Source organism: Solanum tuberosum, unplaced genomic scaffold, assembly GCF_000226075.1.
Source record: "Solanum tuberosum cultivar DM 1-3 516 R44 unplaced genomic scaffold, SolTub_3.0 scf01054, whole genome shotgun sequence".
Lineage (NCBI taxonomy): Eukaryota > Viridiplantae > Streptophyta > Magnoliopsida > Solanales > Solanaceae > Solanum > Solanum tuberosum.
In genome coordinates, this window is record NW_006239939.1 from 1 (window position 1) to 17,878 (window position 17,878).

At 31.3% G+C, this 17,878-nt stretch overlaps 3 protein-coding genes across 3 annotated transcripts; all 3 read right to left on the reverse strand.

The window, feature by feature from the left end:
* Positions 1 to 4,543: 4,543 nt before the first annotated feature.
* LOC102587595 (mitogen-activated protein kinase kinase kinase NPK1-like) lies at positions 4,544 to 5,716 on the reverse strand. Its single transcript, XM_006367819.2, has one exon. It carries the CDS (start codon positions 5,625 to 5,627, stop codon positions 4,722 to 4,724), a length of 906 nt encoding a protein of 301 aa, XP_006367881.1. The 5' UTR covers positions 5,628 to 5,716; the 3' UTR covers positions 4,544 to 4,721.
* An 8,019-nt stretch (positions 5,717 to 13,735) lies between these two features.
* On the reverse strand, positions 13,736 to 14,991 carry LOC102587276 (mitogen-activated protein kinase kinase kinase NPK1-like). Its single transcript, XM_006367818.2, has one exon. The coding sequence runs from the start codon at positions 14,874 to 14,876 to the stop codon at positions 13,971 to 13,973; it is 906 nt and encodes a 301-aa protein (XP_006367880.1). The 5' UTR covers positions 14,877 to 14,991; the 3' UTR covers positions 13,736 to 13,970.
* Positions 14,992 to 16,883: 1,892 nt separating this feature from the next.
* LOC107059253 (probable calcium-binding protein CML45) lies at positions 16,884 to 17,444 on the reverse strand. The gene has a single exon (XM_015305744.1). The coding sequence runs from the start codon at positions 17,442 to 17,444 to the stop codon at positions 16,884 to 16,886; it is 561 nt and encodes a 186-aa protein (XP_015161230.1).
* Between the last annotated feature and the right edge of the window lie 434 nt (positions 17,445 to 17,878).

The following is a 17,878-nucleotide window of genomic DNA, read 5'->3' on the forward strand; positions in this document are numbered from 1 at the left end:
TACATAGTTGGTACGCACCTATAAACAATTCATAATTAATCTTTAATCAACAAATTTGCCATCTTGCCCCTACATGTCGAAACGTTCGTAGAAATTAATAAAACAATCATAAAAGAGTCCCGAGATGATTACCTTAGTTAACCAAGTTTAAACCTTGAATAAACACCAATAACTACAAATTTATATCTTCAAAAACCAGCTCCAAACTCAGCTAATAGAAGGGAAAAATGATTGCCACATGTAGAGATCACGTTTCTAGGCACGTGGGCCATGTTTAATGGTAGAAATCGTCAAAAACTAACCTTCATCATGAAAGAACTCCATAGGAACCCTCTATTAAGCTTTCTCTCTGGTTTGGAAGTGAAAAGAAATGTTTTCACGGCTTAAAATGTTGAGTAAGCCGACATACCACATTTTTTACCCGACCCGAATTCTGCCCCAACAGTCCGTAGTAAAATCCTCATAACTTTTTACTCCGATGTCGATTGGACACGGGGTTTTGTGCATTGAAAACTAGACTCGTAGACCTTCTATTTAATGGGTGATAGGCCTTCTAACTCTTTATATATTGGGAGAAAACATCCAAGACATTTGACCCAAATTTCAGAGAAATCTTTAAAAAAGAACTTACGATAACTTTCGCCAACTATTATTTTGCCACTTACCTAACTTCAAAACTTGAGATACAACCCTTGAACACTTAAAATATGACATATCACATCATTCTTAATTTATTACCCACCCTCCTTGTCTTTCCACGAAGATACGAGTTAATTTAGACGTTTTGAAAAGTCGGGGTGTTACAATTTGATAAAATGATAATTTTTAGCTAAATTTTAATTCGTTTTAGAAATGGTTTTCCCCAATGAGTTTCAAATGCCTTGAGTAATGTTTTCAAGTAATTTTTTTTGGATTCAAACCTCATTTTTGGAATTGGATTTTTGAGTTGAATTGATCCATTTTTAAAAAATGTATGAATTGAGTGTTGTTATTTCCAGAATCTTATTATAATTATTTGATTGAAACGGATTGTGTGGCTTTGGACATTGTTCGGAACGGGAAGACTCAAGTCTTGGATTGACTTTTAATTTAAATTAAGACAAGTGATCTTCTAAACCTTGTAAAACTTGTAGAATCATATATTTCCTTCATTGTGTGTGTTGAGGAGTAATTAGAATGAAGTGATGGATTCAATGATTCCACTTGACTGAAAGTAATGAATAAAAAGAGGACTAATGAAATACAACGTGTTGATCATAATATTTTGTAAACTTTCCTTGTTGTGAATCCTAAGGTGTTGATTGATGAAATGTTTTGATGATATTGTTGTGGACTTGAGTTGCGTGAATTATTGTCTCTTCCTTGTCGTGTGAAATTTCTTATTTACATTGATTTCTATGCTTTGTGATGAGACAAGTGATGATTATCGATGCCATTGTCATTTTCGGAAAGTGTATTGATGCCGAGGTCATTTTCGGCAAGTGTTATTGATGACGAGGTCATTATCAGTGAGTTCATGAACTATAGGCGGTTCCCAAGGGTTTCGATTAATATTATGCTTGATAAATCTTAAAATTGTGTTCGATATACTTGATTATTGTGCCTTGATAATTTTGATACTTGTGATTGATCTACTTGACACTTATGATTGTCATACTTGATACTTGTCGATTGTTGAAGCGTGACTATTGGAATATGATTATGAGAATTTGTGAACTGTGTATTATGAATTATTAGATTGGGCTGATTTTTGTAGAGATTGTAGTTTGAGGAGGTGCGGTGGGGATGAAGTGAGTACACATTTTCTAGCTAGTTTTGCTTCGTTTAGTAGGTTGCTTGCTAAGTATCGTATTATTTGGTACTCACTCCTTGGTTCTACACTTGTGTAGGTTTCGAGCCCAGACCCGTGTGATGTTCTTCTCCTTCTTCGTCTATTTCTGATGCTTGTCAAAGAACTTGAGAAGGTAGTTGTTTGTCATCCTGGTGGACCATCTTCTTCCTTTATGTTTATGCTTTGTTCTACTTGAGAAACAAAGATATTGAGACTTGTACTTATATTTCAAATTCCACACTTTATACATTAGTTGCTTGTACACGTGACAACCAGGTTTTAGGGTTTTGTTTTAGAATGAATAAATTTTCCACTCTTATGTTATTCTTAATTTACTTTCCGCATTTATTTCGTGTTGTTGGGTTGATGCCGACTTGTCTTGATGGAAATAAACAAGTGTCATCACGTCTATTTTTAGGTCATGATAAAAATCGAGACAGTGGATTCTGTTACCGTCTTCTTAGATGGTTGCATCTTTCTGAATCTTTTTGAAAGCAACAACATCAATATTTTTTGTAGGGTGATGCGTATTATACTTCACTTAATTCATGGTGAGTGTGGTTTGAAAAGATAGCCTTTAATTAATTTTGTTAAGTTCAATACTAACAGGAGTATTTTTAGCAAGATAATATAACAAATGACACGTTACTACAACAAAAACACCTTTTAGCTGCAATAAATATACACATTAACAAAGAGTGTGAAAGTTTTTATCGGCATTAGTTAATTGCCATTGGATCCAATGTCGCTAAAGGGTTTAGGAACATATACAAAGAGTGCTAATTGCCGCCAAAAGTATGTATTTAGTGGCAATTAAGTTATTGCCGTTAATTAATTGCCGCTAAAAATTATTTTTAGGAATATATTACCTATCTTTTTAATGACCCGTAAAAAAAAAGTAAAAAATGTCGTTACTCATTTTGGCCAAATTGTTTTAAATAATCAAAGTTATTTAAATCATATCAAATGTGTAGACAGGAGCTCACTAGGTGCAATACATGCACACTAAAAAGATCGATTACACTTCTAAGTTGGTATATGTCCAGATAAGGAGTGAGATTATCCATCTACGATGAGATTGATAAAAGTTCAGAAGATAAATGCGGACATAACTAAAGAAACACAATTCACCCAAAATTAATGCAATCAGATATAAATCAATTAAGCGATCGTGTTAGAATTACAAGACTCGGAGTGCTTAACACCTTCCACCCGCCAATAAAATTTATTTTCTTATCTTTTGCTTTCTCGGATCAATAATTAAAAAGTCAAAGTTCCTTTTAATTAGAAATTCAATCAAGTGACTTCAAATCCCAAAAAATAATTTTAAGTGGCTAATCCCATTAATAATGACCCCTCTTTAAAATCGTCACGTTGATTGATAAAACCTATTGCGTGGGTAAAAAGGGGGTGGCAAGAGTTACAAACCTTCACACATATTCATTGAGAAAAAAAAAAAACATTCCCCAAGAAGTAAATATAGTGCACACTATTTATCTTTTTAGTACTTTTATTTTTGAGAAAATTTTATAATTAATGTTGAGATTGTGTTAGTTGACTCAAGCCCAACAAACCGATCTGCTTGTTTTTGAACCCCATTTAGAGTCGGCAAAATTTCGTATACATATCACATATTTACCTAATTATAAATACATATCACAATTCACATATTTATCTAAAAAATTTTACGTAAAATGGAGAATCTGTCATTTCTGCCTCCTCTCTTAACACAAATACAAATAATAACAATTAATAATACAAATACAAATACAAATGTTAATCGTCAATTATACAAATACAAATGATAATAATTAATTATATAAATATAAATAAAGAGTGTCAACTATACAGACCTTTTTAGTGATATAAAATACAAATACACATGTATTTGCTAATACAACATTAATACAAATGATAATAATCAATTATACAAATACAAATATTGAATTTGATACAATACTGATATATAGAATTATATATTCATAATATAATTTATTTATTGATACAAATTATATTCCGATGTTAATAAGCTCTTTTTGAAATTTTCTCTTTACGGTCCACAACAAGCTCACATCACGCCACTCTTGTATCCTTGGATTTTCTTTCTCTCTCTCCGAGGGGCTCCGAATCATCTATAACTCTGTAAATAAGTCTCACTGCCCCTCTGTGAGATGTTTGCAATAATAGTTCTAATTTAGATAGAGCAGAGTGCATATCAAATGAGTTATAGAACTGACCCTCAATTAGAGGATTTAGGAACTACTCACTGTTCAAGTGTCCCAAAACACCATCATGATCCAAGTTTCACCAAAAAGAAGTTAGTAGCCTTCAAACAAAGAAACAACAATGGGAGCTAGTGCAAAGGTCAGCCATGGTGGTGGAATTCACCATCCGATGAGCACAGTTGATTATAGCAAAAAATATCAAAGACTAAAACGACGTAAGTGCAATGTCATCATATGTTTAACAGTTTGAACAGCTGAGACTATATGCAATCTTCCAAAAACTTATGTTATATTCTACAAATTACTCTATCTATATCACAAGTGGGACTCAAACCAAATAGTATATCTTATCAAATAACTACAGTCTGTCTGCTTCCATATAAACAAATATATTGAGAAAACTAAAGTAATATGAAAGAGATGTAAGCCATATAATCAAGATGCTCGGAAAAGAAGAAGAATAGAACAAGACTCTGCGAGACACGGATAACAGAATGCATTCACTGTGATTAGCCAAAATTTACCTCTTTTGTACAGATTGTTCAATAATAAAGAGAAGCTATACACAAAATTGTTTTGTTTTAATACAAGGGGCAGGATCACAAGGTTGCCAATGTGTTACTTTATACGGAGTAATATAATTCTAATCAAAAGATGAATAATAATCAACATCTTTCCACTATCTTTCTTCTCCTCTTGTTGGTCAACAGTTTCAGCTCTGTACTATTGCATAGATCAACAAGCTTGAGTTCCTTCCTCTTCCTCTGATGAACATCATTATTATCAGATGAAAGGAAAGGATGATTCAACAACAGATCAGCTGTCCATCGAGAATGCGGATCCCTATCAACGCACTTATTCAGAAAATCTTCTGCCTGTTTGGACAACTTCTCGTCGTGCAACTCCGGTGATTGCATTCCAATTTTGCACAAAAGATGAAGAGGATCGTTAATTCCAGTGCAATCCCACACTTTTTTCCCAGTAATCATCTCAAAAACAGTGCATCCGAAAGCCCAAATATCAGCGGGAGTTCCATATTCATCATCAAGCACCGATTCTGGTGCCATATACATTGGCGTTCCCCTAAGCTGTCTTTTCTTACTCTCAATTCCAACCTTGCTTGCGAATCCAAAATCCGCAATTTTGGCCGTTTTTTCAGTACCCACGAGTAGAATGTTGTGCGGTTTGATATCACCATGAACAAAACCCCTTCCATGAACAACCCTAAGCCCCAATAGAATTGATTTTGAGTACTTTTTTACCTCAAAATCCGGCAATCCTGATTTTTTACCAATCCGATGAGCTAAATTTCCACCAATAGCATATTCCAGCAATATATTATAGAGAATATTGTTATCTTCTTCAGTGACATCCGCTCCGAAACATCGAATAATTTGGGAACAATCTTGAAATTCGTTAAGGAATTCTCTCTCTTTCTGTAACGATTTGGAACAAGAAAACAGAGAAGATTTGACAGCGATGGAGAAATTGTTGTGTGTAGTTGCTAAAGTGACAATACCTTCAGCGCCTTTTCCAATAGTTCTTCCTCTGCTCCATCTAATGGAAGCCATTGAATCTATCTAATTTTTTGTTAGGTAATTGGGGTTTTTATATAGCTTTATAATAGGGACGGCGTGATTCCTAATCCTACCAAGATTGCGCCGACCGCGTTACTTCTAAATTTTCCTTGTAGTTTAACTTCAGGTAAATTGTACTAATGATAGGTAGATATTTTAATATTGTCCTCGTCACATATTTTTCTTTTTTAGTAATATGAGTATAAATTGTAACCAACTTTTCAAGTTACCTTATTTTATTCCTGGTTTTTTGTTGTTGTTATAGTTATCTTATTTATATTTATTATTCGTATTACTTAACTAGCGCCATACTAAAACGTTTCTACTTTTTTAAAAAAAAATGGAAAAAAGTTAAAAATTGTCCTTAAATAATAATTATAAAAATAAAAAAAATCACTAAAAGGACACAATTAGTTATTCTATTTTAATTTATAGAATGAGATTAAGAAGAAAAAAATTATTGAAACTATCTTTGCATTTAAGGTATTAGACTAATTAATTGCCGTAAAGACAATTTAGTAACTATCTTTGCATTTTTTAAAATTTAATTCGTGATTTCGTTAGAGTAATCAAAAGAACTTATTGAAATCATAGGTTTTACTAAAGTGATAAAATAGTCAAAAATCAAAATACATTCTTCCTCAAGAGTAAATCTGAATCCCTTTTCTTGCATATTTATGTTCACTGAATTGTAATTAGTTTATTCAATTAAATTTAGATTTGCTCGAAAGAGGAAACTATGTCTTAGGAATATTCTAATTAACTATTGAAATCATGAGAATTGATAAGACTTAAGACATGAATAATAGAGTATATTCGTATTTCCATAATCATCTTGCACATGTTTTGTCACCCTTACTTCTCTTAGTGAAAGTATCATTTGGGATTGTCATCAGTTGTCTTTAGTGACAATTTTGTCTATAATTGGTGGTTCATAATCATAACTAGATTAAGTTTTAATCACCTGAATAATAATTAACTGATTTTATTCGATTTCTTATTTGAATTAATTTTTATTGATATGATTTTAATATTATATTATCTTTGACTAGCGGAAGCACTCAATTTAAATTGTGTTTAATGCTTGTTAGAGCCCAATCTATATTAGGTCATGTGAGTCTGGATTTTGGGGCCATGTGCACATATAGCCACTAGGAGGACAACTATTTAACACATAGTATAACAAATTATAAAATATGTAATGTTTAGCCTCTTCCAAAATAACTGAAATTGGCTTTCAAAGAGAAATCACTTGGAGGATCATTATTTAAGACATGTATTGGAAAATTACAAAATAGTTAGTGTTTAGCTATTTCATAATCACCTTTACTCATACTGGATCGAAGTTGAAATACTGGGTTTGAAATTGCAAATTTCAAATATACGAATTTTAAATTAGGCTTTTTAAGTTTTTATTGATTCGATAGAAATTGATGATCAGACAAAAGAAACATGTATGTGGAAACTACAACTTGTTCGCCAAATACATTAATACTTAAAAATGATAAGTCATATTAAAGCAAGAGAAAATGGTCTAAAACCCCCCCAACCTATACCCGCAATCCCAACTACACACTCCAACTTTACGGGTGTCCTATTACCCCCTTGAACTTTATAAGGTCTCGAATAAGGTCTCGAATTTTGCCAGAAAATAAGGTCTCGAATTTTGCTTATCCTAATTAATGACGGTTTGGGTCATTACAAGATCAAATACATGACTTTAAAAAAAATTAAAATTATTAAAATAAATTATTTTTTTCATTTTTTGTAACAGTAAAGGTATGTGAGTCATTTTGTAACGACAAGGCATATGTGCACCATTTTTTAAACGAGTGGTATATCAACTCATGACAAAGTTGAGGGGTATATCAGACTTTTTTCCCTAAAAAAATTACAAAAAGTCCCTCTCGGATACATCTTTATCCCATCTTGGATACATCCTTATCCCCTCTCAGATACAACCTTATCCCCTCTCGGATACATTTTTATCCTCTCTCGAATACATCTCTTCCATTAAATAATGCATCATTTGCAATGTATCAGACGACCAAAGAATGTATTTGAGAGCAATAAAAAATTTAATTTTTATTGTAATTGGGGAAACTTTCAGAATAGGATATAATAAGCCCCCAAATGTATGATATTTATGTAAAATGTCACCTCATTTCCCCCTAAAATTATATGTTATATATATATATATATATATATATATCAGTGACATCCGCTCCGAAACATCGAATAATTTGGGAACAATCTTGAAATTCGTTAAGGAATTCTCTCTCTTTCTGTAACGATTTGGAACAAGAAAACAGAGAAGATTTGACAGCGATGGAGAAATTGTTGTGTGTAGTTGCTAAAGTGACAATACCTTCCAATAGTTCTTCCTCTGCTCCATCTAATGGAAGCCATTGAATCTATCTAATTTTTTGTTAGGTAATTGGGGTTTTTATATAGCTTTATAATAGGGACGGCGTGATTCCTAATCCTACCAAGATTGCGCCGACCGCGTTACTTCTAAATTTTCCTTGTAGTTTAACTTCAGGTAAATTGTACTAATGATAGGTAGATATTTTAATATTGTCCTCGTCACATATTTTTCTTTTTTAGTAATATGAGTATAAATTGTAACCAACTTTTCAAGTTACCTTATTTTATTCCTGGTTTTTTGTTGTTGTTATAGTTATCTTATTTATATTTATTATTCGTATTACTTAACTAGCGCCATACTAAAACGTTTCTACTTTTTTAAAAAAAAATGGAAAAAAGTTAAAAATTGTCCTTAAATAATAATTATAAAAATAAAAAAAATCACTAAAAGGACACAATTAGTTATTCTATTTTAATTTATAGAATGAGATTAAGAAGAAAAAAATTATTGAAACTATCTTTGCATTTAAGGTATTAGACTAATTAATTGCCGTAAAGACAATTTAGTAACTATCTTTGCATTTTTTAAAATTTAATTCGTGATTTCGTTAGAGTAATCAAAAGAACTTATTGAAATCATAGGTTTTACTAAAGTGATAAAATAGTCAAAAATCAAAATACATTCTTCCTCAAGAGTAAATCTGAATCCCTTTTCTTGCATATTTATGTTCACTGAATTGTAATTAGTTTATTCAATTAAATTTAGATTTGCTCGAAAGAGGAAACTATGTCTTAGGAATATTCTAATTAACTATTGAAATCATGAGAATTGATAAGACTTAAGACATGAATAATAGAGTATATTCGTATTTCCATAATCATCTTGCACATGTTTTGTCACCCTTACTTCTCTTAGTGAAAGTATCATTTGGGATTGTCATCAGTTGTCTTTAGTGACAATTTTGTCTATAATTGGTGGTTCATAATCATAACTAGATTAAGTTTTAATCACCTGAATAATAATTAACTGATTTTATTCGATTTCTTATTTGAATTAATTTTTATTGATATGATTTTAATATTATATTATCTTTGACTAGCGGAAGCACTCAATTTAAATTGTGTTTAATGCTTGTTAGAGCCCAATCTATATTAGGTCATGTGAGTCTGGATTTTGGGGCCATGTGCACATATAGCCACTAGGAGGACAACTATTTAACACATAGTATAACAAATTATAAAATATGTAATGTTTAGCCTCTTCCAAAATAACTGAAATTGGCTTTCAAAGAGAAATCACTTGGAGGATCATTATTTAAGACATGTATTGGAAAATTACAAAATAGTTAGTGTTTAGCTATTTCATAATCACCTTTACTCATACTGGATCGAAGTTGAAATACTGGGTTTGAAATTGCAAATTTCAAATATACGAATTTTAAATTAGGCTTTTTAAGTTTTTATTGATTCGATAGAAATTGATGATCAGACAAAAGAAACATGTATGTGGAAACTACAACTTGTTCGCCAAATACATTAATACTTAAAAATGATAAGTCATATTAAAGCAAGAGAAAATGGTCTAAAACCCCCCCAACCTATACCCGCAATCCCAACTACACACTCCAACTTTACGGGTGTCCTATTACCCCCTTGAACTTTATAAGGTCTCGAATAAGGTCTCGAATTTTGCCAGAAAATAAGGTCTCGAATTTTGCTTATCCTAATTAATGACGGTTTGGGTCATTACAAGATCAAATACATGACTTTAAAAAAAATTAAAATTATTAAAATAAATTATTTTTTTCATTTTTTGTAACAGTAAAGGTATGTGAGTCATTTTGTAACGACAAGGCATATGTGCACCATTTTTTAAACGAGTGGTATATCAACTCATGACAAAGTTGAGGGGTATATCAGACTTTTTTCCCTAAAAAAATTACAAAAAGTCCCTCTCGGATACATCTTTATCCCATCTTGGATACATCCTTATCCCCTCTCAGATACAACCTTATCCCCTCTCGGATACATTTTTATCCTCTCTCGAATACATCTCTTCCATTAAATAATGCATCATTTGCAATGTATCAGACGACCAAAGAATGTATTTGAGAGCAATAAAAAATTTAATTTTTATTGTAATTGGGGAAACTTTCAGAATAGGATATAATAAGCCCCCAAATGTATGATATTTATGTAAAATGTCACCTCATTTCCCCCTAAAATTATATGTTATATATATATATATATATATATATATTATTTTTTTTAAATCATGTACTATCAAATTTAAAAAGAAACTTTTGGGTTAAGAATTCATTTAGAATCTTTTACCTTTTAATGTAGTAACATTGCAACCATTAAGAAATGAAATAATTATTAGGTAATTGTAGTATCCTGTCTTGCGCGATTATTTCTTTTATTACCTAATTAATATCTTGACATCTAATATGAATCCATATTATTATTCTATATTTACATTTTTTACTTCCTCTTTCACTATTTTAATTGAATATTTTGAAGTCTCCCAAACAGTTAATCCTTCTGCATTGCAAAATCTATTGTTGTCTGTTTACAAAAAGATCAAAATTTGATTTTTAGCGTCTTCTTCAAAATTTCAAGCATTGCAACAAATTATCATTAAATTGAAGCAACACAACACTATTTTAATATCATTATACCAACTTATCAAAGATGTTTAATACTTTTGTGGGGTAATAGAACGTCTGCATAGTTAAAGTGTCTTTTTGAAAATTCAGAACAACTTCAGGTGTCACTTTATGTCTTTTTTCTCTATTTCTTTCATTGAAAGTTTGTATTGTTTACATTCTCACTTCATAAGGTATGCGTACATCTTACCTTCTCCAGACTCCATTTGTAATATTACATAGGATATGTTATTGTTATTATTATCATTAAATTTATATATGTCAACTAAAAAAAATAATTAAAATCTCTCTATAAAATTTGATTTTAAGGTCCAAACTTTGTTAAGTGAACGATAACAATAGAATCAGAACCCAAGTCTATCTACCACTTTCTGAACAAAAATTTCTCCATCTCACCTTTTAATACAACATACATTACATTTGTCTGTTATGTTCCATTTTTTTTTCACATTTTATCACTTATTTAGTGCTTTTGTAATCTTTTCTTCTAATTTTTATTTTTTTTAAATTTTTTATTTCAGAATAGATTGTGTTAGAATTGTTGTTAATACAAGATGTTTTCTAGACCTTATAAAGTTGGAATTTCTGAAGATTATTAATTAAGCAGGGAGTGTGAAGGAAGAACATTCCTTCAACCTTTTTAATCCTATGAAATAACGAATTAACTTAAGTGGTATGAATTCAGATTACTCGACAAATATAACTTACATTGTCTGAGTGATCTTTACCTTCTTTTTTTTATCCTTTATTGATGGATTTGGGAAGAGAGCGGGGGTAAGAGAAGAAAAAAAAATAGGAATACGATGGATCGAACCTTGCATTTAGAGAATGTATGTAACTCATACTTGTGTGAGGTAGAGAACTTGTTTCCGATAGAGCCTTGAATCAAGATAACCATTTTCAAAAACAAGTTTAAGAAAGAGTGAAGAAACAATGATAAAAAGGAAAGTATCTAAACAAAAAATAGCAGGATAAGCAAAGATAACACAAGAATAATATTCATAGTATTGATAAGGAGAAGAGGGAGCAGAGCAGGTGCTTCAACTAGAACCATGTTGTAGCACAAAAAAGAGAGAGATCCCCGATACGGCGTCTTGTGGCGGATAGATTAATTTTATCCTTTATTTCAACATAGGTATAACGAACAAGCAATTGCAAAGGGGAGTACTTGCCGTCAATGGCGAACCTCGGATTTCGTTCAAGTGGTTCAAGTTACAAATAACCACGGCGACGGTCAGTAATAATGATTATCATTTTTTTTCATTATATCCTTAACAAGTTATTTTAAGGTGATATTCCTAACAAAAATTAAAATATACTCTATTAATTTTTTATCTGCTTCCAAGAAAATTTTCCACATATTTTCAATTTAACAAGCAACTTGTTACTCTTATATATAAGACTAAAACAATAACAATTTTAAAAATCATACATAAATAAATGCACTAACCTAACTTTCGTGTATACCAAGTAAAAAGGAAAATAAATACACGATTTTGTATACTACAAAAAATTAAACTAACACTCTGTTTGAATTATTGATACCCATTGTTTCATAATGTATTATATTGTATTGTACTCTATTGTACTGTACTGTATGGTAGATACAATGTTTGGCTAGACTGTATTGTTTGTTATTGTTTAATAACATTTTTAATTGTTTGGTTTGATTGTATAGTACTATATTGTAATTTATAAATTTACTAAAATATCCTTAATTATTCTAGGGTAGGAGGTTTGACTAGAATTAAATAATATAAGGTAAAGGGTAAAATAGTATTTTGAAATATTATGTAAAGATATAATTGGAAAAAAGAAATTAAGTAACAATGGAAACACACCAAATCGGTTGTTCCATAAAATAGAGGTTTTCATAGTTAAGTATTACTCCCTCGTTTCATAATAGTTGATCATCTTACTAAAATTAGTTGTCCACCTTACTAAATCAAGAAAGCATTAATCAATTTTTTCATATATTACCCTTGTAATTAATTCTTTTTGAAAGTGTTCATATTTATTTGTAAAATTCTCAAGAAGTTTTTAAGAGGTGGCTTAGTAAAATTATTTTTCTTATTTATGATTTCTTAATATGTGTGTAAAAAGCAAAATGATAAAATAAGATTGGATTGGAGAGCATATTTAAAAACTATAAACATATTGCCTAAATTATTGACAATTTTAAATAATTCTCAAATACAACCATAAAAAGAAAACTTAACTAATAAATTTAGAATAATACTATTGTTATTTCACATGAACTAGAAGTCTAGGACTACAAAACAATTATCTACATTTATTAGTTAATTTTAAAAAGAAAAAGTATTTGGAAAATACAAAAGAGAACAAAAAAACGCAAAAAATTATGCTTTGACTGGGGATCGAACATGTTGGATTCGCAGGGTGAAATTGAACCCATTCACCACTGATCCACGTCATTCATTGGGTGAAAAGTGGCTTCATTTTATTTATAAACACAACTTTACAAATAATTTATATCTGTATAAAACAAAAAAATTCGATGGAGTGGGTTCAATTGAACCCACTTGAACCTCTGTAGGTCCACCCCTGCTTACCGTTCAATATAACCCAGACCAACAGAGACAAAATCAAGTTACTACTTTTGTAATTAATACAAAGTCAATCTACCACTTAAACAAAATTTATTCCTTCAAGCTGCTACTAAGAGAGACGATTTATATATGTATAACTCTTTAGCACCTCGTACACTTCCAACTTCAAGAATATTCATGAACATTCAAGTGTCCTAAAACAACATCACGATTCAAGTTTCACTAGGTTTCAAAGAAAGAAACATCAACGGGAGCTAGTGTGAATGTCAGCCATTGTGGTGGAATTCACCATCCTATGAGCACATTTGATTATAGCAAAAAATATCAGAGAAATAACGACATAGGAGCAATCTCTTCATATGTTAACAGTTTAAGCCGCTGAGACTATATGCATCAAAAACTTATGTTATGTTATACTATAGTCGGGCGTCCACTTCCATCAGGCTTTGATATAAACAAATATACTGAGAAAAACTAAAGTGATCTGAAAGATATCTAAGGCATATAATCAAGATGCTCGGAAAAGGAGAAGAACAGAACATGACTCTGCAAGACACGGGAAAGAGAATGCATTTGCTGTTAGCCAAAATTTACCTTAAAAAAAGCCTCTTTTGTACAGATTGTTCAATACACAAAATTGTTTTGTTCTAATACAAGGGGCAGGATCACAAAGTTGCCAATATGTTACTTTATATGGAGTAATATAATTCTAATCAAAAGATGAATAATAATCAACATCTTTCCACTAGCTCTCTTCTCCTCTTGTTGGTCAACAGTTTCAGCTCTGTACTATTGCATAGATCAACAAGCTTGAGTTCCTTCCTCTTCCTCTGATGAACATCATTATTATCAGATGAAAGGAAAGGATGATTCAACAACAGATCAGCTGTCCATCGAGAATGCGGATCCCTATCAACGCACTTATTCAGAAAATCTTCTGCCTGTTTGGACAACTTCTCGTCGTGCAACTCCGGTGATTGCATTCCAATTTTGCACAAAAGATGAAGAGGATCGTTAATTCCAGTGCAATCCCACACTTTTTTCCCAGTAATCATCTCAAAAACAGTGCATCCGAAAGCCCAAATATCAGCGGGAGTTCCATATTCATCATCAAGCACCGATTCTGGTGCCATATACATTGGCGTTCCCCTAAGCTTTCTTTTCTTATTCCCAATTCCAACCTTGCTTGCGAATCCAAAATCCGCAATTTTGGCCGTTTTTTCAGTACCCACGAGTAGAATGTTGTGCGGTTTGATATCACCATGAACAAAACCCCTTCCATGAACAACCCTAAGCCCCAATAGAATTGATTTTGAGTACTTTTTTACCTCAAAATCCGGCAATCCTGATTTTTTACCAATCCGATGAGCTAAATTTCCACCAATAGCATATTCCAGCAATATATTATAGAGAATATTGTTATCTTCTTCAGTGACATCCGCTCCGAAACATCGAATAATTTGGGAACAATCTTGAAATTCGTTAAGGAATTCTCTCTCTTTCTGTAACGATTTGGAACAAGAAAACAGAGAAGATTTGACAGCGATGGAGAAATTGTTGTGTGTAGTTGCTAAAGTGACAATACCTTCAGCGCCTTTTCCAATAGTTCTTCCTCTGCTCCATCTAATGGAAGCCATTGAATCTATCTAATTTTTTGTTAGGTAATTGGGGTTTTTATATAGCTTTATAATAGGAACGGCGTGTTTTCCAGTTCTACCAAGGTTTATTGCGCCGACCGCGTTACTTCTAATTTTTTTCCTCTTTTTCTCCTAATACATAGTTTTAACTTTAGGCATCTTATGAACCACTTTTTTCCAAGAATAAGGCACAATTATTTTCTAGACTATGATTGAAATTTTAGACACATCAAAATTTAATGAGGGTCATATTACCGCTGAATTCATTTTTTTCGTATTTTTGTGCTGACGTGCTACCTTCAACCATCCAAGTTGGTTGTGTTTATACACACTCATCTGCCACGTGTGCAAATTTTTTATTTTTTTAAAAAAAATCTTATTTTCTTTATCTTGTTTTTAAATTAAGTTAATACACTTTTTTTTTTACCTTCATTCATTGTTTTTACTCTTTTATTTTTCTATTGATTTTATTTTCTCTGTCTTTCATTTTGATTTGATTTCAAATTTAATTCCAAATGTCTTGTATTTAAAATAAGTTAATTTTGAACGAATATCATAATAAGTGAAGAAAATCAAATAAAACATAATTAAAGAACACTTTAAAATTATGATTTTTTAAAAATACACATATTTTTTTTAAAATAATTAAAAGTGAAAAGATAATAAATTAATTAAAAAAAGTTTTGAAGTGAAAAGAAATTAAAATAAATATTTTACAAAGAAAGAAATAAAAATAATTTAATATATATAAGTTTTAATATCAATAAATACGTGTACGTAACTAATTGTAAAATTACCAATAAAAAAATGACATGTTTCCAATTTGTGCACTCAACACTTGCCTTCAAGAGAGTGTGCACACTCTCTATGCCATGTCAGTGTTTGTGGTGTATTTATTCCATTTTAAAATAGTTTAGGAGGGTAATAGGATCCTAGTTAAGTTTAGACGTGTCCCTAGAATTTCGGTCATAGTCTAAAGGATACTTGTGCCTTATCCCATTTTAATTCTATATTATCTTTATTTAGCGAAACACTCAATTTATACCGAGTTTGTCAACTCAAAACTCAAAGTTCCTCTCAAACATGAACATTATATCTTCAAATGATAATGTTATATTCTAGGTTTTGATGAATTAACAAACTAAGGTGCAAAGGGACATGATCCTCAGAACTCTCATGTTAAAGGTCAGGTCAATTGTGTGCAGCTGTAAAGATGTAGAAACTACAGTGATTGGTGGGCACTGCAATAGATGTGCAGAAAGGACACCAGTCCTCGACCAATGGCGTGTTAACTAGGTTTTTTGTCTCTCTTATAAAATGAACATGTTGACTAGATTAAACCTAGTTTTTGCAATCAAGAAAATACAAAAAAGCAAAAGCCATTCTCAAGTAGGAAGTCTTCTCACACATACAACGAGGGACCTGATTGAGTATTGCATCGTCTTCCCGTTGTTGTTTGAGTTTAGTGTCTTGTGCTCTCATATTTGTAGATCTATTCCTATAATATAAATGAGTGTAGATCATTTCATCTTTTGTTATTGTGAGTTGAGCTTGTGGTTAGAGTTAGTCAAGTGATATTTATAGTGAAGTCTATATTATCTAGAGGTAGTTGATATACTGGACAATAGAGTTATTATTTTGTGTCTTGTAATAGAGGAGTTACAAGGTGTGTAGGTTTAATCCGCCGTACGTACTTGAGTCTATATCGACGTATTGTTTGAAGTTGATGGAGTTTTGAGAAATTTTGTGTGACATGTCGTGTTTTTTTTTCTCTTTTGAGTAAAGAGATTTCCAAGTAAAGATTACTCTAATCATTTACTTAAATACTTCTATTACTAGTTTTGTCAATAGACCTGGTCTCTTAACTCATGATGGACTAGTTTTGAGCAAAGAGGTTTCTCATTCATTTATAGTACTTACTACTACTATCATATATCATAAATATTTTTATTAATTAGCATTGAAAAGAGTAACACAAAATTAAACATGAAAATGGATAATGCAGAGTTATTGAAAGATATGGTCCATGAGCTTCACAAATTCACCAAATTCAATTCTTCCATCTCTGTTTTCATCAAATGGCGCAATCATCCTCTGGCAATCCAACACCGATAATTCCAAGAACCCCATCTTCGAAATGACTTTATCTAATTCATTTGCATCAATGTATCCATCTCCATTTTCATCAAACACATCAAATGCTTCTTTAACTTCCTCCAAACTAGGCTCTGTTTCATCAAACGAATCGAAAACATCAACCAATTCTACCTCATCAATATTCTTATCCCCATTTTGGTTGCAAAAACTCATTAGTGTGTCCAATACTAACTCAACATCCTCCTCTAATAGCCCTTCAGTATTGACATTTGCCTTTGATGAAGTTTCAGCATTATCGGGCTTATTAAATGGAGTATTAAAAACGAAAAGAATGGCTCGAAATAACGAAGAAAATTCCTGAGATGTGATTACTAGGCAAAAAATCACATAACTTAATATGGTTGAATTAAAATGATTGAAAGCATCGCCTATCTTGTTGGCCTGAGTTGAAAATGAAAAAATCTTCTCCATGGACTAGTATTCGAATTTTTTTTTACCTTAAGAGTTATTAGATTAACAAGCCTTGAGTAATATCAAGTCATGAGATGAATGTAGAAATTTCAGTTCTATATAAAGAGACATTACAAATGAGTTCAATCTTGGTGGAAACTATGGGAAAAGAATGTTGAAAATGTTAATAAGTTTCCTACATAGAAAACAAATGGCATAATACATAAATTTACCCTTTAACTTGGTTTCAGCTCTCATTCATGTCCTCCATTATAGATGTGCATATATAGCCCCTTAAATTTGTATAAGATTGAACAAGTAGATACATGTGTCTTACATAGCGTCCTATGTGGCAATTCACATGCGTCTTACATGTAAGGGGGATAATACATATATTGGACCTTAAACTTGGCTTCAAATTTTAACTTTGACCTCCAACTTTCATAGTGCACAAA